We start from the raw sequence: 21,022 nt of genomic DNA on the forward strand, positions 1-21,022 counted from the left end.
CCGAGGCGGGCGGTGCGCGAGAAAGATAAAATTCGGCACAGCTCTTTCCCTCGTAGTCTCCCAGCGAAGTACTCAATACTGCAGGTCAGGCTTCACTTCACAATTTGGAACAAGATGTGGTGTTTAACTGACTGTATGACCGAATCGAGAGTACTGGGGCGTGGCGCGGACCCGGGCGCTGGGCGGGTGCTGGAAGCGGGCCGCCCATCCCGAGGCGGGCGGTGCGCGAGAAAGATAAAATTCGGCACAGCTGTAGTCTCCCAGCGAAGTACTCAATACTGCCAGGTCAGGCTTCACTTCACAATTTGGAACAAGATGTGGTGTTTAACTGACTGTATGACCGAATCGAGAGTACTGGGACGGCCGGAAAGAAGGGGCGCCTCGCGCTGTTACTTTGCGACGCTCCCGTGAGGCGCTAGCTCGAAGTGGGCCACGAGATGCTTCAGCTACCGCCCTGGGAAGCCAAGGTGAAAGTGCGTGGCTAAAGGTTGGGACGTACCAAGCCACTACGAAGTGGGAGTGAGACAGCATACTTAGGGGAGGCGCTGTGAAGGCAGATGACGGAGAAGTGACGGCTGCCCTTTCTAGCGTTTGGTTAGCTTGGGTGCATAGCCTCTGCTGGTAGATTTTGTTATAGGTGCAGTTAGTAAAAGCTAATGCTAGGGCTAGGCAATTAATAGAATAAATACTGCCGAAACGTATAAATAAATCATTAGCATAGCTTATCAGCCAGCTAGAGTGGAGGGACGTGAGGGCGCTATAAATCAAGTAGGGTCACTCAGATCTCATTCCTCTGCACGAGGGGGAGCTCGGTGTGCATTCTCTGCTTCCTGCTGCGCACGGCGAAGGCCACGACACCGATGACCGCGGTCAGGGCGACGACACCGCCGAGGACGGCACCGATGGTGGCGGCCTGGGAGGCTCTGTTGGCGGGCGCGACGCACTGGTGGCCTGGAAGAGGTAGCCGGGTCTGCACGCGGCGCAGTAGCGCTCGTCGCAGGACAGGCACCCCTCGGGGCAGGCGGCGCACTGGCCGGTGGTGGTCTGGCGGAAGCCGACCTCGCACTCGTTGCAGGAGTCGCCGCTCTGGACCTTGCAGTTGGCGATGCCGCCGGGGACGACTGGTGGAGGCGTGGGAGGGTTCACCGAGCCGCAGGAGCTGGCGTCGGCACAGACCCCGGCTGGGGTGAGGTAGAAGCCGAGCCCGCAACCGAGGCACTCGGAGGTGCTGCAGATGGCGCAGCCTCGGCGCAGGGGACGCAGAGCCCGTTGGTGAGGGCGTGACCGGGGTGGCACACGAGGCAGCCGTCGGCGCCCTCGATCTGACAGGAGTTGGGCTTGGGCACGCATACGTTGTCCTGGACGGCGAGGCCTTCCTTGCACACGACGCACTTTTCTTCGTACTGGAAGTCGCAGTTGGCGACGGCGGCGAAGCAGTTGCCGCCTGCTGACGAAGCCTGGGATGCAAGTGGTGCAGCCGGAGGCATCGGAGGATGCGCAGAGGGAAGGGTTGGTGACGCAGGTGTTGTTCATGACGGCGAAGCCCTCGCGGCAGTTGACACACTTCTCCTCGTACTGGAAGTCGCAGTTCTTCACGCCGGCGAAGCAGTTGCCGTTGGTGTTGGAGTAGCCAGGCTTGCAGCTGATGCAGCCCTCGGGGTGTTGGTCTCGCAGAAGGCGGGGTTGGTGACGCACTTGTTGCCGGCGTTGGCCATGCCGTCCTTGCACACGACGCACTTCTCCTCGTACTGGAACTCGCAGTTGGCGACAGCCGCGAAGCAGTTGCCGTCCTGTTCGACGTGGCCGGGCTTGCAGGTGGCGCAGCCGTCGATGCCCTGAACGGAGCAGAGGGCGGGGTTGGTGACGCACTTGTTGTCGGCGACGGCGAAGCCCTCGCGGCAGTTGACGCAGGTGGCCTCGTACTGGAACTCGCAGTTCTTGATGTTGGGGATGCAGGTGTTGTTCTCACGGTGGGTGTTGGTCGGGCAGGTCGCGCTCATTGGTAGTGGAGTGGGCGGGTCGGATCGGGGGTATAATACGGTATTAGGCCGATAATCTATTTCGGGCCGAGTTAGAATAGGTGGAGCGGAGTTGGATTGCCTTGGGTATCCGCGCCATCGTGCAGAATACCCGGCCGGGTGGAAGGGCGGACCCATCCCGAGGCGGGCGGTGCGCGAGAAAGATAAAATTCGGCACAGCTCTTTCCCTCGTAGTCTCCCAGCGAAGTACTCAATACTGCCAGGTCAGGCTTCACTTCACAATTTGGAACAAGATGTGGTGTTTAACTGACTGTATGACCGAATCGAGAGTACTGGGACGGCCGGAAAGAAGGGGCGCCTCGCGCTGTTACTTTGCGACGCTTCCCGTGAGGCGCTAGCTCGAAGTGGGCCACGAGATGCTTCAGCTACCGCCCTGGGAAGCCAAGGTGAAAGTGCGTGGCTAAAGTTTGGGACGTACCAAGCCACTACGAAGTGGGAGTGAGACAGCATACTTAGGGGAGGCGCTGTGAAGGCAGATGACGGAGAAGTGACGGCTGCCCTTTCTAGCGTTTGGTTAGCTTCGGTGCATAGCCTCTGCTGGCAGATTTTGTTATAGGTGCAGTTAGTAAAAGCTAATGCTAGGGCTAGGCAATTAATAGAATAAATACTGCCGAAACGTATAAATAAATCATTAGCATAGCTTATCAGCCAGCTAGAGTGGAGGGACGTGAGGGCGCTATAAATCAAGTAGGGTCACTCAGATCTCATTCCTCTGCACGAGGGGGAGCTCGGTGTGCATTCTCTGCTTCCTGCTGCGCACGGCGAAGGCCACGACACCGATGACCGCGGTCAGGGCGACGACACCGCCGAGGACGGCACCGATGGTGGCGGCCTGGGAGGCTCTGTTGGCGGGCGCGACGCACTGGTGGGCCTGGAAGAGGTAGCCGGGTCTGCACGCGGCGCAGTAGCGCTCGTCGCAGGACAGGCACCCCTCGGGGCAGGCGGCGCACTGGCCGGTGGTGGTCTGGCGGAAGCCGACCTCGCACTCGCTGCAGGAGTCGCCGCTCTGGACCTTGCAGTTGGCGATGCCGCCGGGGACGACTGGTGGAGGCGTGGGAGGGTTCACCGAGCCGCAGGAGCTGGCGTCGGCACAGACCCCGGCTGGGGTGAGGTAGAAGCCGAGCCCGCAACCGAGGCACTCGGAGTGCTGCAGATGGCGCAGCCCTCGGCGCAGGGGACGCAGAGCCCGTTGGTGAGGGCGTGACCGGGGTGGCACACGAGGCAGCCGTCGGCGCCCTCGATCTGGCAGGAGTTGGGCTTGGGCACGCATACGTTGTCCTGGACGGCGAGGCCTTCCTTGCACACGACGCACTTTTCTTCGTACTGGAAGTCGCAGTTGGCGACGGCGGCGAAGCAGTTGCCGCCCTGCTGGACGAAGCCTGGGATGCAAGTGGTGCAGCCGGAGGCATCGGAGGATGCGCAGAGGGAAGGGTTGGTGACGCAGGTGTTGTTCATGACGGCGAAGCCCTCGCGGCAGTTGACACACTTCTCCTCGTACTGGAAGTCGCAGTTCTTCACGCCGGCGAAGCAGTTGCCGTTGGTGTTGGAGTAGCCAGGCTTGCAGCTGATGCAGCCCTCGGGGGTGTTGGTCTCGCAGAAGGCGGGGTTGGTGACGCACTTGTTGCCGGCGTTGGCCATGCCGTCCTTGCACACGACGCACTTCTCCTCGTACTGGAACTCGCAGTTGGCGACAGCCGCGAAGCAGTTGCCGTCCTGTTCGACGTGGCCGGGCTTGCAGGTGGCGCAGCCGTCGATGCCCTGAACGGAGCAGAGGGCGGGGTTGGTGACGCACTTGTTGTCGGCGACGGCGAAGCCCTCGCGGCAGTTGACGCAGGTGGCCTCGTACTGGAACTCGCAGTTCTTGATGTTGGGGATGCAGGTGTTGTTCTCACGGTGGGTGTTGGTCGGGCAGGTCGCGCTCATTGGTAGTGGAGTGGGCGGGTCGGATCGGGGGTATAATACGGTATTAGGCCGATAATCTATTTCGGGCCGAGTTAGAATAGGTGGAGCGGAGTTGGATTGCCTTGGGTATCCGCGCCATCGTGCAGAATACCCGGCCGGGTGGAAGGGCGGACCCATCCCGAGGCGGGCGGTGCGCGAGAAAGATAAAATTCGGCACAGCTCTTTCCCTCGTAGTCTCCCAGCGAAGTACTCAATACTGCCAGGTCAGGCTTCACTTCACAATTTGGAACAAGATGTGGTGTTTAACTGACTGTATGACCGAATCGAGAGTACTGGGACGGCCGGAAAGAAGGGGCGCCTCGCGCTGTTACTTTGCGACGCTTCCCGTGAGGCGCTAGCTCGAAGTGGGCCACGAGATGCTTCAGCTACCGCCCTGGGAAGCCAAGGTGAAAGTGCGTGGCTAAAGTTTGGGACGTACCAAGCCACTACGAAGTGGGAGTGAGACAGCATACTTAGGGGAGGCGCTGTGAAGGCAGATGACGGAGAAGTGACGGCTGCCCTTTCTAGCGTTTGGTTAGCTTGGGTGCATAGCCTCTGCTGGTAGATTTTGTTATAGGTGCAGTTAGTAAAAGCTAATGCTAGGGCTAGGCAATTAATAGAATAAATACTGCCGAAACGTATAAATAAATCATTAGCATAGCTTATCAGCCAGCTAGAGTGGAGGGACGTGAGGGCGCTATAAATCAAGTAGGGTCACTCAGATCTCATTCCTCTGCACGAGGGGGAGCTCGGTGTGCATTCTCTGCTTCCTGCTGCGCACGGCGAAGGCCACGACACCGATGACCGCGGTCAGGGCGACGACACCGCCGAGGACGGCACCGATGGTGGCGGCCTGGGAGGCTCTGTTGGCGGGCGCGACGCACTGGTGGGCCTGGAAGAGGTAGCCGGGTCTGCACGCGGCGCAGTAGCGCTCGTCGCAGGACAGGCACCCCTCGGGGCAGGCGGCGCACTGGCCGGTGGTGGTCTGGCGGAAGCCGACCTCGCACTCGCTGCAGGAGTCGCCGCTCTGGACCTTGCAGTTGGCGATGCCGCCGGGGACGACTGGTGGAGGCGTGGGAGGGTTCACCGAGCCGCAGGAGCTGGCGTCGGCACAGACCCCGGCTGGGGTGAGGTAGAAGCCGAGCCCGCAACCGAGGCACTCGGAGGTGCTGCAGATGGCGCAGCCCTCGGCGCAGGGGACGCAGAGCCCGTTGGTGAGGGCGTGACCGGGGTGGCACACGAGGCAGCCGTCGGCGCCCTCGATCTGGCAGGAGTTGGGCTTGGGCACGCATACGTTGTCCTGGACGGCGAGGCCTTCCTTGCACACGACGCACTTTTCTTCGTACTGGAAGTCGCAGTTGGCGACGGCGGCGAAGCAGTTGCCGCCCTGCTGGACGAAGCCTGGGATGCAAGTGGTGCAGCCGGAGGCATCGGAGGATGCGCAGAGGGAAGGGTTGGTGACGCAGGTGTTGTTCATGACGGCGAAGCCCTCGCGGCAGTTGACACACTTCTCCTCGTACTGGTAGTCGCAGTTCTTCACGCCGGCGTAGCAGTTGCCGTTGGTGTTGGAGTAGCCAGGCTTGCAGCTGATGCAGCCCTCGGGGGTGTTGGTCTCGCAGAAGGCGGGGTTGGTGACGCACTTGTTGCCGGCGTTGGCCATGCCGTCCTTGCACACGACGCACTTCTCCTCGTACTGGAACTCGCAGTTGGCGACAGCCGCGAAGCAGTTGCCGTCCTGTTCGACGTGGCCGGGCTTGCAGGTGGCGCAGCCGTCGATGCCCTGAACGGAGCAGAGGGCGGGGTTGGTGACGCACTTGTTGTCGGCGACGGCGAAGCCCTCGCGGCAGTTGATGCAGGTGGCCTCGTACTGGAACGCGCAGTTCTTGATGTTGGGGATGCAGGTGTTGTTCTCACGGTGGGTGTTGGTCGGGCAGGTCGCGCTCATTGGTAGTGGAGTGGGCGGGTCGGATCGGGGGTATAATACGGTATTAGGCCGATAATCTATTTCGGGCCGAGTTAGAATAGGTGGAGCGGAGTTGGATTGCCTTGGGTATCCGCGCCATCGTGCAGAATACCCGGCCGGGTGGAAGGGCGGACCCATCCCGAGGCGGGCGGTGCGCGAGAAAGATAAAATTCGGCACAGCTCTTTCCCTCGTAGTCTCCCAGCGAAGTACTCAATACTGCCAGGTCAGGCTTCACTTCACAATTTGGAACAAGATGTGGTGTTTAACTGACTGTATGACCGAATCGAGAGTACTGGGACGGCCGGAAAGAAGGGGCGCCTCGCGCTGTTACTTTGCGACGCTTCCCGTGAGGCGCTAGCTCGAAGTGGGCCACGAGATGCTTCAGCTACCGCCCTGGGAAGCCAAGGTGAAAGTGCGTGGCTAAAGTTTGGGACGTACCAAGCCACTACGAAGTGGGAGTGAGACAGCATACTTAGGGGAGGCGCTGTGAAGGCAGATGACGGAGAAGTGACGGCTGCCCTTTCTAGCGTTTGGTTAGCTTGGGTGCATAGCCTCTGCTGGTAGATTTTGTTATAGGTGCAGTTAGTAAAAGCTAATGCTAGGGCTAGGCAATTAATAGAATAAATACTGCCGAAACGTATAAATAAATCATTAGCATAGCTTATCAGCCAGCTAGAGTGGAGGGACGTGAGGGCGCTATAAATCAAGTAGGGTCACTCAGATCTCATTCCTCTGCACGAGGGGGAGCTCGGTGTGCATTCTCTGCTTCCTGCTGCGCACGGCGAAGGCCACGACACCGATGACCGCGGTCAGGGCGACGACACCGCCGAGGACGGCACCGATGGTGGCGGCCTGGGAGGCTCTGTTGGCGGGCGCGACGCACTGGTGGGCCTGGAAGAGGTAGCCGGGTCTGCACGCGGCGCAGTAGCGCTCGTCGCAGGACAGGCACCCCTCGGGGCAGGCGGCGCACTGGCCGGTGGTGGTCTGGCGGAAGCCGACCTCGCACTCGCTGCAGGAGTCGCCGCTCTGGACCTTGCAGTTGGCGATGCCGCCGGGGACGACTGGTGGAGGCGTGGGAGGGTTCACCGAGCCGCAGGAGCTGGCGTCGGCACAGACCCCGGCTGGGGTGAGGTAGAAGCCGAGCCCGCAACCGAGGCACTCGGAGGTGCTGCAGATGGCGCAGCCCTCGGCGCAGGGGACGCAGAGCCCGTTGGTGAGGGCGTGACCGGGGTGGCACACGAGGCAGCCGTCGGCGCCCTCGATCTGGCAGGAGTTGGGCTTGGGCACGCATACGTTGTCCTGGACGGCGAGGCCTTCCTTGCACACGACGCACTTTTCTTCGTACTGGAAGTCGCAGTTGGCGACGGCGGCGAAGCAGTTGCCGCCCTGCTGGACGAAGCCTGGGATGCAAGTGGTGCAGCCGGAGGCATCGGAGGATGCGCAGAGGGAAGGGTTGGTGACGCAGGTGTTGTTCATGACGGCGAAGCCCTCGCGGCAGTTGACACACTTCTCCTCGTACTGGTAGTCGCAGTTCTTCACGCCGGCGTAGCAGTTGCCGTTGGTGTTGGAGTAGCCAGGCTTGCAGCTGATGCAGCCCTCGGGGGTGTTGGTCTCGCAGAAGGCGGGGTTGGTGACGCACTTGTTGCCGGCGTTGGCCATGCCGTCCTTGCACACGACGCACTTCTCCTCGTACTGGAACTCGCAGTTGGCGACAGCCGCGAAGCAGTTGCCGTCCTGTTCGACGTGGCCGGGCTTGCAGGTGGCGCAGCCGTCGATGCCCTGAACGGAGCAGAGGGCGGGGTTGGTGACGCACTTGTTGTCGGCGACGGCGAAGCCCTCGCGGCAGTTGATGCAGGTGGCCTCGTACTGGAACTCGCAGTTCTTGATGTTGGGGATGCAGGTGTTGTTCTCGCGGTGGGTGTTGGTCGGGCAGGTCGCGCTCATTGGTAGTGGAGTGGGCGGGTCGGATCGGGGGTATAATACGGTATTAGGCCGATAATCTATTTCGGGCCGAGTTAGAATAGGTGGAGCGGAGTTGGATTGCCTTGGGTATCCGCGCCATCGTGCAGAATACCCGGCCGGGTGGAAGGGCGGACCCATCCCGAGGCGGGCGGTGCGCGAGAAAGATAAAATTCGGCACAGCTCTTTCCCTCGTAGTCTCCCAGCGAAGTACTCAATACTGCCAGGTCAGGCTTCACTTCACAATTTGGAACAAGATGTGGTGTTTAACTGACTGTATGACCGAATCGAGAGTACTGGGGCGTGGCCGCGGACCCGGGCGCTGGGCGGGTGCTGGGAAGCGGGCCCGCCCATCCCGAGGCGGGCGGTGCGCGAGAAAGATAAAATTCGGCACAGCTCTTTCCCTCGTAGTCTCCCAGCGAAGTACTCAATACTGCCAGGTCAGGCTTCACTTCACAATTTGGAACAAGATGTGGTGTTTAACTGACTGTATGACCGAATCGAGAGTACTGGGACGGCCGGAAAGAAGGGGCGCCTCGCGCTGTTACTTTGCGACGCTTCCCGTGAGGCGCTAGCTCGAAGTGGGCCACGAGATGCTTCAGCTACCGCCCTGGGAAGCCAAGGTGAACGTGCGTGGCTAAAGGTTGGGACGTACCAAGCCACTACGAAGTGGGAGTGAGACAGCATACTTAGGGGAGGCGCTGTGAAGGCAGATGACGGAGAAGTGACGGCTGCCCTTTCTAGCGTTTGGTTAGCTTGGGTGCATAGCCTCTGCTGGTAGATTTTGTTATAGGTGCAGTTAGTAAAAGCTAATGCTAGGGCTAGGCAATTAATAGAATAAATACTGCCGAAACGTATAAATAAATCATTAGCATAGCTTATCAGCCAGCTAGAGTGGAGGGACGTGAGGGCGCTATAAATCAAGTAGGGTCACTCAGATCTCATTCCTCTGCACGAGGGGGAGCTCGGTGTGCATTCTCTGCTTCCTGCTGCGCACGGCGAAGGCCACGACACCGATGACCGCGGTCAGGGCGACGACACCGCCGAGGACGGCACCGATGGTGGCGGCCTGGGAGGCTCTGTTGGCGGGCGCGACGCACTGGTGGGCCTGGAAGAGGTAGCCGGGTCTGCACGCGGCGCAGTAGCGCTCGTCGCAGGACAGGCACCCCTCGGGGCAGGCGGCGCACTGGCCGGTGGTGGTCTGGCGGAAGCCGACCTCGCACTCGTTGCAGGAGTCGCCGCTCTGGACCTTGCAGTTGGCGATGCCGCCGGGGACGACTGGTGGAGGCGTGGGAGGGTTCACCGAGCCGCAGGAGCTGGCGTCGGCACAGACCCCGGCTGGGGTGAGGTAGAAGCCGAGCCCGCAACCGAGGCACTCGGAGGTGCTGCAGATGGCGCAGCCCTCGGCGCAGGGGACGCAGAGCCCGTTGGTGAGGGCGTGACCGGGGTGGCACACGAGGCAGCCGTCGGCGCCCTCGATCTGACAGGAGTTGGGCTTGGGCACGCATACGTTGTCCTGGACGGCGAGGCCTTCCTTGCACACGACGCACTTTTCTTCGTACTGGAAGTCGCAGTTGGCGACGGCGGCGAAGCAGTTGCCGCCCTGCTGGACGAAGCCTGGGATGCAAGTGGTGCAGCCGGAGGCATCGGAGGATGCGCAGAGGGAAGGGTTGGTGACGCAGGTGTTGTTCATGACGGCGAAGCCCTCGCGGCAGTTGACACACTTCTCCTCGTACTGGTAGTCGCAGTTCTTCACGCCGGCGTAGCAGTTGCCGTTGGTGTTGGAGTAGCCAGGCTTGCAGCTGATGCAGCCCTCGGGGGTGTTGGTCTCGCAGAAGGCGGGGTTGGTGACGCACTTGTTGCCGGCGTTGGCCATGCCGTCCTTGCACACGACGCACTTCTCCTCGTACTGGAACTCGCAGTTGGCGACAGCCGCGAAGCAGTTGCCGTCCTGTTCGACGTGGCCGGGCTTGCAGGTGGCGCAGCCGTCGATGCCCTGAACGGAGCAGAGGGCGGGGTTGGTGACGCACTTGTTGTCGGCGACGGCGAAGCCCTCGCGGCAGTTGACGCAGGTGGCCTCGTACTGGAACTCGCAGTTCTTGATGTTGGGGATGCAGGTGTTGTTCTCGCGGTGGGTGTTGGTCGGGCAGGTCGCGCTCATTGGTAGTGGAGTGGGCGGGTCGGATCGGGGGTATAATACGGTATTAGGCCGATAATCTATTTCGGGCCGAGTTAGAATAGGTGGAGCGGAGTTGGATTGCCTTGGGTATCCGCGCCATCGTGCAGAATACCCGGCCGGGTGGAAGGGCGGACCCATCCCGAGGCGGGCGGTGCGCGAGAAAGATAAAATTCGGCACAGCTCTTTCCCTCGTAGTCTCCCAGCGAAGTACTCAATACTGCCAGGTCAGGCTTCACTTCACAATTTGGAACAAGATGTGGTGTTTAACTGACTGTATGACCGAATCGAGAGTACTGGGACGGCCGGAAAGAAGGGGCGCCTCGCGCTGTTACTTTGCGACGCTTCCCGTGAGGCGCTAGCTCGAAGTGGGCCACGAGATGCTTCAGCTACCGCCCTGGGAAGCCAAGGTGAAAGTGCGTGGCTAAAGGTTGGGACGTACCAAGCCACTACGAAGTGGGAGTGAGACAGCATACTTAGGGGAGGCGCTGTGAAGGCAGATGACGGAGAAGTGACGGCTGCCCTTTCTAGCGTTTGGTTAGCTTGGGTGCATAGCCTCTGCTGGTAGATTTTGTTATAGGTGCAGTTAGTAAAAGCTAATGCTAGGGCTAGGCAATTAATAGAATAAATACTGCCGAAACGTATAAATAAATCATTAGCATAGCTTATCAGCCAGCTAGAGTGGAGGGACGTGAGGGCGCTATAAATCAAGTAGGGTCACTCAGATCTCATTCCTCTGCACGAGGGGGAGCTCGGTGTGCATTCTCTGCTTCCTGCTGCGCACGGCGAAGGCCACGACACCGATGACCGCGGTCAGGGCGACGACACCGCCGAGGACGGCACCGATGGTGGCGGCCTGGGAGGCTCTGTTGGCGGGCGCGACGCACTGGTGGGCCTGGAAGAGGTAGCCGGGTCTGCACGCGGCGCAGTAGCGCTCGTCGCAGGACAGGCACCCCTCGGGGCAGGCGGCGCACTGGCCGGTGGTGGTCTGGCGGAAGCCGACCTCGCACTCGTTGCAGGAGTCGCCGCTCTGGACCTTGCAGTTGGCGATGCCGCCGGGGACGACTGGTGGAGGCGTGGGAGGGTTCACCGAGCCGCAGGAGCTGGCGTCGGCACAGACCCCGGCTGGGGTGAGGTAGAAGCCGAGCCCGCAACCGAGGCACTCGGAGGTGCTGCAGATGGCGCAGCCCTCGGCGCAGGGGACGCAGAGCCCGTTGGTGAGGGCGTGACCGGGGTGGCACACGAGGCAGCCGTCGGCGCCCTCGATCTGACAGGAGTTGGGCTTGGGCACGCATACGTTGTCCTGGACGGCGAGGCCTTCCTTGCACACGACGCACTTTTCTTCGTACTGGAAGTCGCAGTTGGCGACGGCGGCGAAGCAGTTGCCGCCCTGCTGGACGAAGCCTGGGATGCAAGTGGTGCAGCCGGAGGCATCGGAGGATGCGCAGAGGGAAGGGTTGGTGACGCAGGTGTTGTTCATGACGGCGAAGCCCTCGCGGCAGTTGACACACTTCTCCTCGTACTGGTAGTCGCAGTTCTTCACGCCGGCGTAGCAGTTGCCGTTGGTGTTGGAGTAGCCAGGCTTGCAGCTGATGCAGCCCTCGGGGGTGTTGGTCTCGCAGAAGGCGGGGTTGGTGACGCACTTGTTGCCGGCGTTGGCCATGCCGTCCTTGCACACGACGCACTTCTCCTCGTACTGGAACTCGCAGTTGGCGACAGCCGCGAAGCAGTTGCCGTCCTGTTCGACGTGGCCGGGCTTGCAGGTGGCGCAGCCGTCGATGCCCTGAACGGAGCAGAGGGCGGGGTTGGTGACGCACTTGTTGTCGGCGACGGCGAAGCCCTCGCGGCAGTTGATGCAGGTGGCCTCGTACTGGAACTCGCAGTTCTTGATGTTGGGGATGCAGGTGTTGTTCTCACGGTGGGTGTTGGTCGGGCAGGTCGCGCTCATTGGTAGTGGAGTGGGCGGGTCGGATCGGGGGTATAATACGGTATTAGGCCGATAATCTATTTCGGGCCGAGTTAGAATAGGTGGAGCGGAGTTGGATTGCCTTGGGTATCCGCGCCATCGTGCAGAATACCCGGCCGGGTGGAAGGGCGGACCCATCCCGAGGCGGGCGGTGCGCGAGAAAGATAAAATTCGGCACAGCTCTTTCCCTCGTAGTCTCCCAGCGAAGTACTCAATACTGCCAGGTCAGGCTTCACTTCACAATTTGGAACAAGATGTGGTGTTTAACTGACTGTATGACCGAATCGAGAGTACTGGGACGGCCGGAAAGAAGGGGCGCCTCGCGCTGTTACTTTGCGACGCTTCCCGTGAGGCGCTAGCTCGAAGTGGGCCACGAGATGCTTCAGCTACCGCCCTGGGAAGCCAAGGTGAAAGTGCGTGGCTAAAGGTTGGGACGTACCAAGCCACTACGAAGTGGGAGTGAGACAGCATACTTAGGGGAGGCGCTGTGAAGGCAGATGACGGAGAAGTGACGGCTGCCCTTTCTAGCGTTTGGTTAGCTTGGGTGCATAGCCTCTGCTGGCAGATTTTGTTATAGGTGCAGTTAGTAAAAGCTAATGCTAGGGCTAGGCAATTAATAGAATAAATACTGCCGAAACGTATAAATAAATCATTAGCATAGCTTATCAGCCAGCTAGAGTGGAGGGACGTGAGGGCGCTATAAATCAAGTAGGGTCACTCAGATCTCATTCCTCTGCACGAGGGGGAGCTCGGTGTGCATTCTCTGCTTCCTGCTGCGCACGGCGAAGGCCACGACACCGATGACCGCGGTCAGGGCGACGACACCGCCGAGGACGGCACCGATGGTGGCGGCCTGGGAGGCTCTGTTGGCGGGCGCGACGCACTGGTGGGCCTGGAAGAGGTAGCCGGGTCTGCACGCGGCGCAGTAGCGCTCGTCGCAGGACAGGCACCCCTCGGGGCAGGCGGCGCACTGGCCGGTGGTGGTCTGGCGGAAGCCGACCTCGCACTCGCTGCAGGAGTCGCCGCTCTGGACCTTGCAGTTGGCGATGCCGCCGGGGACGACTGGTGGAGGCGTGGGAGGGTTCACCGAGCCGCAGGAGCTGGCGTCGGCACAGACCCCGGCTGGGGTGAGGTAGAAGCCGAGCCCGCAACCGAGGCACTCGGAGGTGCTGCAGATGGCGCAGCCCTCGGCGCAGGGGACGCAGAGCCCGTTGGTGAGGGCGTGACCGGGGTGGCACACGAGGCAGCCGTCGGCGCCCTCGATCTGACAGGAGTTGGGCTTGGGCACGCATACGTTGTCCTGGACGGCGAGGCCTTCCTTGCACACGACGCACTTTTCTTCGTACTGGAAGTCGCAGTTGGCGACGGCGGCGAAGCAGTTGCCGCCCTGCTGGACGAAGCCTGGGATGCAAGTGGTGCAGCCGGAGGCATCGGAGGATGCGCAGAGGGAAGGGTTGGTGACGCAGGTGTTGTTCATGACGGCGAAGCCCTCGCGGCAGTTGACACACTTCTCCTCGTACTGGTAGTCGCAGTTCTTCACGCCGGCGTAGCAGTTGCCGTTGGTGTTGGAGTAGCCAGGCTTGCAGCTGATGCAGCCCTCGGGGGTGTTGGTCTCGCAGAAGGCGGGGTTGGTGACGCACTTGTTGCCGGCGTTGGCCATGCCGTCCTTGCACACGACGCACTTCTCCTCGTACTGGAACTCGCAGTTGGCGACAGCCGCGAAGCAGTTGCCGTCCTGTTCGACGTGGCCGGGCTTGCAGGTGGCGCAGCCGTCGATGCCCTGAACGGAGCAGAGGGCGGGGTTGGTGACGCACTTGTTGTCGGCGACGGCGAAGCCCTCGCGGCAGTTGATGCAGGTGGCCTCGTACTGGAACTCGCAGTTCTTGATGTTGGGGATGCAGGTGTTGTTCTCACGGTGGGTGTTGGTCGGGCAGGTCGCGCTCATTGGTAGTGGAGTGGGCGGGTCGGATCGGGGGTATAATACGGTATTAGGCCGATAATCTATTTCGGGCCGAGTTAGAATAGGTGGAGCGGAGTTGGATTGCCTTGGGTATCCGCGCCATCGTGCAGAATACCCGGCCGGGTGGAAGGGCGGACCCATCCCGAGGCGGGCGGTGCGCGAGAAAGATAAAATTCGGCACAGCTCTTTCCCTCGTAGTCTCCCAGCGAAGTACTCAATACTGCCAGGTCAGGCTTCACTTCACAATTTGGAACAAGATGTGGTGTTTAACTGACTGTATGACCGAATCGAGAGTACTGGGGCGTGGCCGCGGACCCGGGCGCTGGGCGGGTGCTGGGAAGCGGGCCCGCCCATCCCGAGGCGGGCGGTGCGCGAGAAAGATAAAATTCGGCACAGCTCTTTCCCTCGTAGTCTCCCAGCGAAGTACTCAATACTGCCAGGTCAGGCTTCACTTCACAATTTGGAACAAGATGTGGTGTTTAACTGACTGTATGACCGAATCGAGAGTACTGGGACGGCCGGAAAGAAGGGGCGCCTCGCGCTGTTACTTTGCGACGCTTCCCGTGAGGCGCTAGCTCGAAGTGGGCCACGAGATGCTTCAGCTACCGCCCTGGGAAGCCAAGGTGAACGTGCGTGGCTAAAGGTTGGGACGTACCAAGCCACTACGAAGTGGGAGTGAGACAGCATACTTAGGGGAGGCGCTGTGAAGGCAGATGACGGAGAAGTGACGGCTGCCCTTTCTAGCGTTTGGTTAGCTTGGGTGCATAGCCTCTGCTGGTAGATTTTGTTATAGGTGCAGTTAGTAAAAGCTAATGCTAGGGCTAGGCAATTAATAGAATAAATACTGCCGAAACGTATAAATAAATCATTAGCATAGCTTATCAGCCAGCTAGAGTGGAGGGACGTGAGGGCGCTATAAATCAAGTAGGGTCACTCAGATCTCATTCCTCTGCACGAGGGGGAGCTCGGTGTGCATTCTCTGCTTCCTGCTGCGCACGGCGAAGGCCACGACACCGATGACCGCGGTCAGGGCGACGACACCGCCGAGGACGGCACCGATGGTGGCGGCCTGGGAGGCTCTGTTGGCGGGCGCGACGCACTGGTGGGCCTGGAAGAGGTAGCCGGGTCTGCACGCGGCGCAGTAGCGCTCGTCGCAGGACAGGCACCCCTCGGGGCAGGCGGCGCACTGGCCGGTGGTGGTCTGGCGGAAGCCGACCTCGCACTCGTTGCAGGAGTCGCCGCTCTGGACCTTGCAGTTGGCGATGCCGCCGGGGACGACTGGTGGAGGCGTGGGAGGGTTCACCGAGCCGCAGGAGCTGGCGTCGGCACAGACCCCGGCTGGGGTGAGGTAGAAGCCGAGCCCGCAACCGAGGCACTCGGAGGTGCTGCAGATGGCGCAGCCCTCGGCGCAGGGGACGCAGAGCCCGTTGGTGAGGGCGTGACCGGGGTGGCACACGAGGCAGCCGTCGGCGCCCTCGATCTGACAGGAGTTGGGCTTGGGCACGCATACGTTGTCCTGGACGGCGAGGCCTTCCTTGCACACGACGCACTTTTCTTCGTACTGGAAGTCGCAGTTGGCGACGGCGGCGAAGCAGTTGCCGCCCTGCTGGACGAAGCCTGGGATGCAAGTGGTGCAGCCGGAGGCATCGGAGGATGCGCAGAGGGAAGGGTTGGTGACGCAGGTGTTGTTCATGACGGCGAAGCCCTCGCGGCAGTTGACACACTTCTCCTCGTACTGGTAGTCGCAGTTCTTCACGCCGGCGTAGCAGTTGCCGTTGGTGTTGGAGTAGCCAGGCTTGCAGCTGATGCAGCCCTCGGGGGTGTTGGTCTCGCAGAAGGCGGGGTTGGTGACGCACTTGTTGCCGGCGTTGGCCATGCCGTCCTTGCACACGACGCACTTCTCCTCGTACTGGAACTCGCAGTTGGCGACAGCCGCGAAGCAGTTGCCGTCCTGTTCGACGTGGCCGGGCTTGCAGGTGGCGCAGCCGTCGATGCCCTGAACGGAGCAGAGGGCGGGGTTGGTGACGCACTTGTTGTCGGCGACGGCGAAGCCCTCGCGGCAGTTGACGCAGGTGGCCTCGTACTGGAACTCGCAGTTCTTGATGTTGGGGATGCAGGTGTTGTTCTCGCGGTGGGTGTTGGTCGGGCAGGTCGCGCTCATTGGTAGTGGAGTGGGCGGGTCGGATCGGGGGTATAATACGGTATTAGGCCGATAATCTATTTCGGGCCGAGTTAGAATAGGTGGAGCGGAGTTGGATTGCCTTGGGTATCCGCGCCATCGTGCAGAATACCCGGCCGGGTGGAAGGGCGGACCCATCCCGAGGCGGGCGGTGCGCGAGAAAGATAAAATTCGGCACAGCTCTTTCCCTCGTAGTCTCCCAGCGAAGTACTCAATACTGCCAGGTCAGGCTTCACTTCACAATTTGGAACAAGATGTGGTGTTTAACTGACTGTATGACCGAATCGAGAGTACTGGGGCGTGGCCGCGGACCCGGGCGCTGGGCGGGTGCTGGGAAGCGGGCCCGCCCATCCCGAGGCGGGCGGTGCGCGAGAAAGATAAAATTCGGCACAGCTCTTTCCCTCGTAGTCTCCCAGCGAAGTACTCAATACTGCCAGGTCAGGCTTCACTTCACAATTTGGAACAAGATGTGGTGTTTAACTGACTGTATGACCGAATCGAGAGTACTGGGACGGCCGGAAAGAAGGGGCGCCTCGCGCTGTTACTTTGCGACGCTTCCCGTGAGGCGCTAGCTCGAAGTGGGCCACGAGATGCTTCAGCTACCGCCCTGGGAAGCCAAGGTGAAAGTGCGTGGCTAAAGGTTGGGACGTACCAAGCCACTACGAAGTGGGAGTGAGACAGCATACTTAGGGGAGGCGCTGTGAAGGCAGATGACGGAGAAGTGACGGCTGCCCTTTCTAGCGTTTGGTTAGCTTGGGTGCATAGCCTCTGCTGGTAGATTTTGTTATAGGTGCAGTTAGTAAAAGCTAATGCTAGGGCTAGGCAATTAATAGAATAAATACTGCCGAAACGTATAAATAAATCATTAGCATAGCTTATCAGCCAGCTAGAGTGGAGGGACGTGAGGGCGCTATAAATCAAGTAGGGTCACTCAGATCTCATTCCTCTGCACGAGGGGGAGCTCGGTGTGCATTCTCTGCTTCCTGCTGCGCACGGCGAAGGCCACGACACCGATGACCGCGGTCAGGGCGACGACACCGCCGAGGACGGCACCGATGGTGGCGGCCTGGGAGGCTCTGTTGGCGGGCGCGACGCACTGGTGGGCCTGGAAGAGGTAGCCGGGTCTGCACGCGGCGCAGTAGCGCTCGTCGCAGGACAGGCACCCCTCGGGGCAGGCGGCGCACTGGCCGGTGGTGGTCTGGCGGAAGCCGACCTCGCACTCGTTGCAGGAGTCGCCGCTCTGGACCTTGCAGTTGGCGATGCCGCCGGGGACGACTGGTGGAGGCGTGGGAGGGTTCACCGAGCCGCAGGAGCTGGCGTCGGCACAGACCCCGGCTGGGGTGAGGTAGAAGCCGAGCCCGCAACCGAGGCACTCGGAGGTGCTGCAGATGGCGCAGCCCTCGGCGCAGGGGACGCAGAGCCCGTTGGTGAGGGCGTGACCGGGGTGGCACACGAGGCAGCCGTCGGCGCCCTCGATCTGACAGGAGTTGGGCTTGGGCACGCATACGTTGTCCTGGACGGCGAGGCCTTCCTTGCACACGACGCACTTTTCTTCGTACTGGAAGTCGCAGTTGGCGACGGCGGCGAAGCAGTTGCCGCCCTGCTGGACGAAGCCTGGGATGCAAGTGGTGCAGCCGGAGGCATCGGAGGATGCGCAGAGGGAAGGGTTGGTGACGCAGGTGTTGTTCATGACGGCGAAGCCCTCGCGGCAGTTGACACACTTCTCCTCGTACTGGTAGTCGCAGTTCTTCACGCCGGCGTAGCAGTTGCCGTTGGTGTTGGAGTAGCCAGGCTTGCAGCTGATGCAGCCCTCGGGGGTGTTGGTCTCGCAGAAGGCGGGGTTGGTGACGCACTTGTTGCCGGCGTTGGCCATGCCGTCCTTGCACACGACGCACTTCTCCTCGTACTGGAACTCGCAGTTGGCGACAGCCGCGAAGCAGTTGCCGTCCTGTTCGACGTGGCCGGGCTTGCAGGTGGCGCAGCCGTCGATGCCCTGAACGGAGCAGAGGGCGGGGTTGGTGACGCACTTGTTGTCGGCGACGGCGAAGCCCTCGCGGCAGTTGATGCAGGTGGCCTCGTACTGGAACTCGCAGTTCTTGATGTTGGGGATGCAGGTGTTGTTCTCACGGTGGGTGTTGGTCGGGCAGGTCGCGCTCATTGGTAGTGGAGTGGGCGGGTCGGATCGGGGGTATAATACGGTATTAGGCCGATAATCTATTTCGGGCCGAGTTAGAATAGGTGGAGCGGAGTTGGATTGCCTTGGGTATCCGCGCCATCGTGCAGAATACCCGGCCGGGTGGAAGGGCGGACCCATCCCGAGGCGGGCGGTGCGCGAGAAAGATAAAATTCGGCACAGCTCTTTCCCTCGTAGTCTCCCAGCGAAGTACTCAATACTGCCAGGTCAGGCTTCACTTCACAATTTGGAACAAGATGTGGTGTTTAACTGACTGTATGACCGAATCGAGAGTACTGGGACGGCCGGAAAGAAGGGGCGCCTCGCGCTGTTACTTTGCGACGCTTCCCGTGAGGCGCTAGCTCGAAGTGGGCCACGAGATGCTTCAGCTACCGCCCTGGGAAGCCAAGGTGAACGTGCGTGGCTAAAGGTTGGGACGTACCAAGCCACTACGAAGTGGGAGTGAGACAGCATACTTAGGGGAGGCGCTGTGAAGGCAGATGACGGAGAAGTGACGGCTGCCCTTTCTAGCGTTTGGTTAGCTTGGGTGCATAGCCTCTGCTGGTAGATTTTGTTATAGGTGCAGTTAGTAAAAGCTAATGCTAGGGCTAGGCAATTAATAGAATAAATACTGCCGAAACGTATAAATAAATCATTAGCATAGCTTATCAGCCAGCTAGAGTGGAGGGACGTGAGGGCGCTATAAATCAAGTAGGGTCACTCAGATCTCATTCCTCTGCACGAGGGGGAGCTCGGTGTGCATTCTCTGCTTCCTGCTGCGCACGGCGAAGGCCACGACACCGATGACCGCGGTCAGGGCGACGACACCGCCGAGGACGGCACCGATGGTGGCGGCCTGGGAGGCTCTGTTGGCGGGCGCGACGCACTGGTGGGCCTGGAAGAGGTAGCCGGGTCTGCACGCGGCGCAGTAGCGCTCGTCGCAGGACAGGCACCCCTCGGGGCAGGCGGCGCACTGGCCGGTGGTGGTCTGGCGGAAGCCGACCTCGCACTCGTTGCAGGAGTCGCCGCTCTGGACCTTGCAGTTGGCGATGCCGCCGGGGACGACTGGTGGAGGCGTGGGAGGGTTCACCGAGCCGCAGGAGCTGGCGTCGGCACAGACCCCGGCTGGGGTGAGGTAGAAGCCGAGCCCGCAACCGAGGCACTCGGAGGTGCTGCAGATGGCGCAGCCCTCGGCGCAGGGGACGCAGAGCCCGTTGGTGAGGGCGTGACCGGGGTGGCACACGAGGCAGCCGTCGGCGCCCTCGATCTGACAGGAGTTGGGCTTGGGCACGCATACGTTGTCCTGGACGGCGAGGCCTTCCTTGCACACGACGCACTTTTCTTCGTACTGGAAGTCGCAGTTGGCGACGGCGGCGAAGCAGTTGCCGCCCTGCTGGACGAAGCCTGGGATGCAAGTGGTGCAGCCGGAGGCATCGGAGGATGCGCAGAGGGAAGGGTTGGTGACGCAGGTGTTGTTCATGACGGCGAAGCCCTCGCGGCAGTTGACACACTTCTCCTCGTACTGGAAGTCGCAGTTCTTCACGCCGGCGTAGCAGTTGCCGTTGGTGTTGGAGTAGCCAGGCTTGCAGCTGATGCAGCCCTCGGGGGTGTTGGTCTCGCAGAAGGCGGGGTTGGTGACGCACTTGTTGCCGGCGTTGGCCATGCCGTCCTTGCACACGACGCACTTCTCCTCGTACTGGAACTCGCAGTTGGCGACAGCCGCGAAGCAGTTGCCGTCCTGTTCGACGTGGCCGGGCTTGCAGGTGGCGCAGCCGTCGATGCCCTGAACGGAGCAGAGGGCGGGGTTGGTGACGCACTTGTTGTCGGCGACGGCGAAGCCCTCGCGGCAGTTGACGCAGGTGGCCTCGTACTGGAACTCGCAGTTCTTGATGTTGGGGATGCAGGTGTTGTTCTCACGGTGGGTGTTGGTCGGGCAGGTCGCGCTCATTGGTAGTGGAGTGGGCGGGTCGGATCGGGGGTATAATACGGTATTAGGCCGATAATCTATTTCGGGCCGAGTTAGAATAGGTGGAGCGGAGTTGGATTGCCTTGGGTATCCGCGCCATCGTGCAGAATACCCGGCCGGGTGGAAGGGCGGACCCATCCCGAGGCGGGCGGTGCGCGAGAAAGATAAAATTCGGCACAGCTCTTTCCCTCGTAGTCTCCCAGCGAAGTACTCAATACTGCCAGGTCAGGCTTCACTTCACAATTTGGAACAAGATGTGGTGTTTAACTGACTGTATGACCGAATCGAGAGTACTGGGACGGCCGGAAAGAAGGGGCGCCTCGCGCTGTTACTTTGCGACGCTTCCCGTGAGGCGCTAGCTCGAAGTGGGCCACGAGATGCTTCAGCTACCGCCCTGGGAAGCCAAGGTGAAAGTGCGTGGCTAAAGTTTGGGACGTACCAAGCCACTACGAAGTGGGAGTGAGACAGCATACTTAGGGGAGGCGCTGTGAAGGCAGATGACGGAGAAGTGACGGCTGCCCTTTCTAGCGTTTGGTTAGCTTGGGTGCATAGCCTCTGCTGGTAGATTTTGTTATAGGTGCAGTTAGTAAAAGCTAATGCTAGGGCTAGGCAATTAATAGAATAAATACTGCCGAAACGTATAAATAAATCATTAGCATAGCTTATCAGCCAGCTAGAGTGGAGGGACGTGAGGGCGCT

The 21,022-nt window shown here is 60.9% G+C and overlaps 8 protein-coding genes, 15 non-coding genes and 2 pseudogenes across 23 annotated transcripts; all 25 read right to left on the reverse strand. All coding sequences in view use genetic code 6, as the record gives it.

The window, feature by feature from the left end:
- Nucleotides 1-27: 27 nt before the first annotated feature.
- Nucleotides 28-147, reverse strand: SS50377_r20039. Its single transcript, XR_010957843.1, has one exon. It is a non-coding gene; the product is annotated as a 5S ribosomal RNA (ribosomal RNA).
- An 89-nt stretch (nt 148-236) lies between these two features.
- Nucleotides 237-348, reverse strand: SS50377_r20040. The gene has a single exon (XR_010957844.1). It is a non-coding gene; the product is annotated as a 5S ribosomal RNA (ribosomal RNA).
- A 430-nt stretch (nt 349-778) lies between these two features.
- On the reverse strand, nt 779-2,000 carry SS50377_28453 (Cysteine-rich membrane protein 2; annotated as a pseudogene).
- Nucleotides 2,001-2,184: 184 nt separating this feature from the next.
- On the reverse strand, nt 2,185-2,305 carry SS50377_r20022. Its single transcript, XR_010957826.1, has one exon. It is a non-coding gene; the product is annotated as a 5S ribosomal RNA (ribosomal RNA).
- A 431-nt stretch (nt 2,306-2,736) lies between these two features.
- Nucleotides 2,737-3,962, reverse strand: SS50377_28454 (Cysteine-rich membrane protein 2; annotated as a pseudogene).
- Nucleotides 3,963-4,146: 184 nt separating this feature from the next.
- Nucleotides 4,147-4,267, reverse strand: SS50377_r20021. Its single transcript, XR_010957825.1, has one exon. It is a non-coding gene; the product is annotated as a 5S ribosomal RNA (ribosomal RNA).
- Nucleotides 4,268-4,698: 431 nt separating this feature from the next.
- Nucleotides 4,699-5,925, reverse strand: SS50377_28455 (Cysteine-rich membrane protein 2; the record flags this gene model as incomplete). Its single annotated transcript, XM_067912220.1, has 1 exon — nt 4,699-5,925. The coding sequence occupies one exon, from the start codon at nt 5,923-5,925 to the stop codon at nt 4,699-4,701; it is 1,227 nt and encodes a 408-aa protein (XP_067760277.1).
- Nucleotides 5,926-6,109: 184 nt separating this feature from the next.
- SS50377_r20020 lies at nt 6,110-6,230 on the reverse strand. Its single transcript, XR_010957824.1, has one exon. It is a non-coding gene; the product is annotated as a 5S ribosomal RNA (ribosomal RNA).
- Nucleotides 6,231-6,661: 431 nt separating this feature from the next.
- Nucleotides 6,662-7,888, reverse strand: SS50377_28456 (Cysteine-rich membrane protein 2; the record flags this gene model as incomplete). The annotated part of the gene is made up of 1 exon (XM_067912221.1): nt 6,662-7,888. One exon carries the CDS (start codon nt 7,886-7,888, stop codon nt 6,662-6,664), a length of 1,227 nt encoding a protein of 408 aa, XP_067760278.1.
- A 184-nt stretch (nt 7,889-8,072) lies between these two features.
- Nucleotides 8,073-8,193, reverse strand: SS50377_r20019. Its single transcript, XR_010957823.1, has one exon. It is a non-coding gene; the product is annotated as a 5S ribosomal RNA (ribosomal RNA).
- Nucleotides 8,194-8,285: 92 nt separating this feature from the next.
- On the reverse strand, nt 8,286-8,406 carry SS50377_r20018. Its single transcript, XR_010957822.1, has one exon. It is a non-coding gene; the product is annotated as a 5S ribosomal RNA (ribosomal RNA).
- A 431-nt stretch (nt 8,407-8,837) lies between these two features.
- SS50377_28457 (Cysteine-rich membrane protein 2) lies at nt 8,838-10,064 on the reverse strand (the record flags this gene model as incomplete). The annotated part of the gene is made up of 1 exon (XM_067912222.1): nt 8,838-10,064. The coding sequence occupies one exon, from the start codon at nt 10,062-10,064 to the stop codon at nt 8,838-8,840; it is 1,227 nt and encodes a 408-aa protein (XP_067760279.1).
- Nucleotides 10,065-10,248: 184 nt separating this feature from the next.
- SS50377_r20017 lies at nt 10,249-10,369 on the reverse strand. Its single transcript, XR_010957821.1, has one exon. It is a non-coding gene; the product is annotated as a 5S ribosomal RNA (ribosomal RNA).
- Nucleotides 10,370-10,800: 431 nt separating this feature from the next.
- SS50377_28458 (Cysteine-rich membrane protein 2) lies at nt 10,801-12,027 on the reverse strand (the record flags this gene model as incomplete). The annotated part of the gene is made up of 1 exon (XM_067912223.1): nt 10,801-12,027. One exon carries the CDS (start codon nt 12,025-12,027, stop codon nt 10,801-10,803), a length of 1,227 nt encoding a protein of 408 aa, XP_067760280.1.
- Nucleotides 12,028-12,211: 184 nt separating this feature from the next.
- On the reverse strand, nt 12,212-12,332 carry SS50377_r20016. The gene has a single exon (XR_010957820.1). It is a non-coding gene; the product is annotated as a 5S ribosomal RNA (ribosomal RNA).
- A 431-nt stretch (nt 12,333-12,763) lies between these two features.
- On the reverse strand, nt 12,764-13,990 carry SS50377_28459 (Cysteine-rich membrane protein 2; the record flags this gene model as incomplete). Its single annotated transcript, XM_067912224.1, has 1 exon — nt 12,764-13,990. One exon carries the CDS (start codon nt 13,988-13,990, stop codon nt 12,764-12,766), a length of 1,227 nt encoding a protein of 408 aa, XP_067760281.1.
- Nucleotides 13,991-14,174: 184 nt separating this feature from the next.
- SS50377_r20015 lies at nt 14,175-14,295 on the reverse strand. Its single transcript, XR_010957819.1, has one exon. It is a non-coding gene; the product is annotated as a 5S ribosomal RNA (ribosomal RNA).
- A 92-nt stretch (nt 14,296-14,387) lies between these two features.
- Nucleotides 14,388-14,508, reverse strand: SS50377_r20014. Its single transcript, XR_010957818.1, has one exon. It is a non-coding gene; the product is annotated as a 5S ribosomal RNA (ribosomal RNA).
- A 431-nt stretch (nt 14,509-14,939) lies between these two features.
- Nucleotides 14,940-16,166, reverse strand: SS50377_28460 (Cysteine-rich membrane protein 2; the record flags this gene model as incomplete). The annotated part of the gene is made up of 1 exon (XM_067912225.1): nt 14,940-16,166. The coding sequence occupies one exon, from the start codon at nt 16,164-16,166 to the stop codon at nt 14,940-14,942; it is 1,227 nt and encodes a 408-aa protein (XP_067760282.1).
- Nucleotides 16,167-16,350: 184 nt separating this feature from the next.
- SS50377_r20013 lies at nt 16,351-16,471 on the reverse strand. The gene has a single exon (XR_010957817.1). It is a non-coding gene; the product is annotated as a 5S ribosomal RNA (ribosomal RNA).
- Nucleotides 16,472-16,563: 92 nt separating this feature from the next.
- On the reverse strand, nt 16,564-16,684 carry SS50377_r20012. Its single transcript, XR_010957816.1, has one exon. It is a non-coding gene; the product is annotated as a 5S ribosomal RNA (ribosomal RNA).
- Nucleotides 16,685-17,115: 431 nt separating this feature from the next.
- Nucleotides 17,116-18,342, reverse strand: SS50377_28461 (Cysteine-rich membrane protein 2; the record flags this gene model as incomplete). Its single annotated transcript, XM_067912226.1, has 1 exon — nt 17,116-18,342. One exon carries the CDS (start codon nt 18,340-18,342, stop codon nt 17,116-17,118), a length of 1,227 nt encoding a protein of 408 aa, XP_067760283.1.
- Nucleotides 18,343-18,526: 184 nt separating this feature from the next.
- Nucleotides 18,527-18,647, reverse strand: SS50377_r20011. The gene has a single exon (XR_010957815.1). It is a non-coding gene; the product is annotated as a 5S ribosomal RNA (ribosomal RNA).
- Nucleotides 18,648-19,078: 431 nt separating this feature from the next.
- Nucleotides 19,079-20,305, reverse strand: SS50377_28462 (Cysteine-rich membrane protein 2; the record flags this gene model as incomplete). Its single annotated transcript, XM_067912227.1, has 1 exon — nt 19,079-20,305. The coding sequence occupies one exon, from the start codon at nt 20,303-20,305 to the stop codon at nt 19,079-19,081; it is 1,227 nt and encodes a 408-aa protein (XP_067760284.1).
- A 184-nt stretch (nt 20,306-20,489) lies between these two features.
- On the reverse strand, nt 20,490-20,610 carry SS50377_r20010. The gene has a single exon (XR_010957814.1). It is a non-coding gene; the product is annotated as a 5S ribosomal RNA (ribosomal RNA).
- Nucleotides 20,611-21,022: the final 412 nt, after the last annotated feature.

The sequence above is a fragment of the Spironucleus salmonicida genome, chromosome 9 (genome assembly GCF_000497125.1).
Source record: "Spironucleus salmonicida strain ATCC 50377 chromosome 9, whole genome shotgun sequence".
In the NCBI taxonomy this organism is placed as follows: domain Eukaryota; phylum Fornicata; order Diplomonadida; family Hexamitidae; genus Spironucleus; species Spironucleus salmonicida.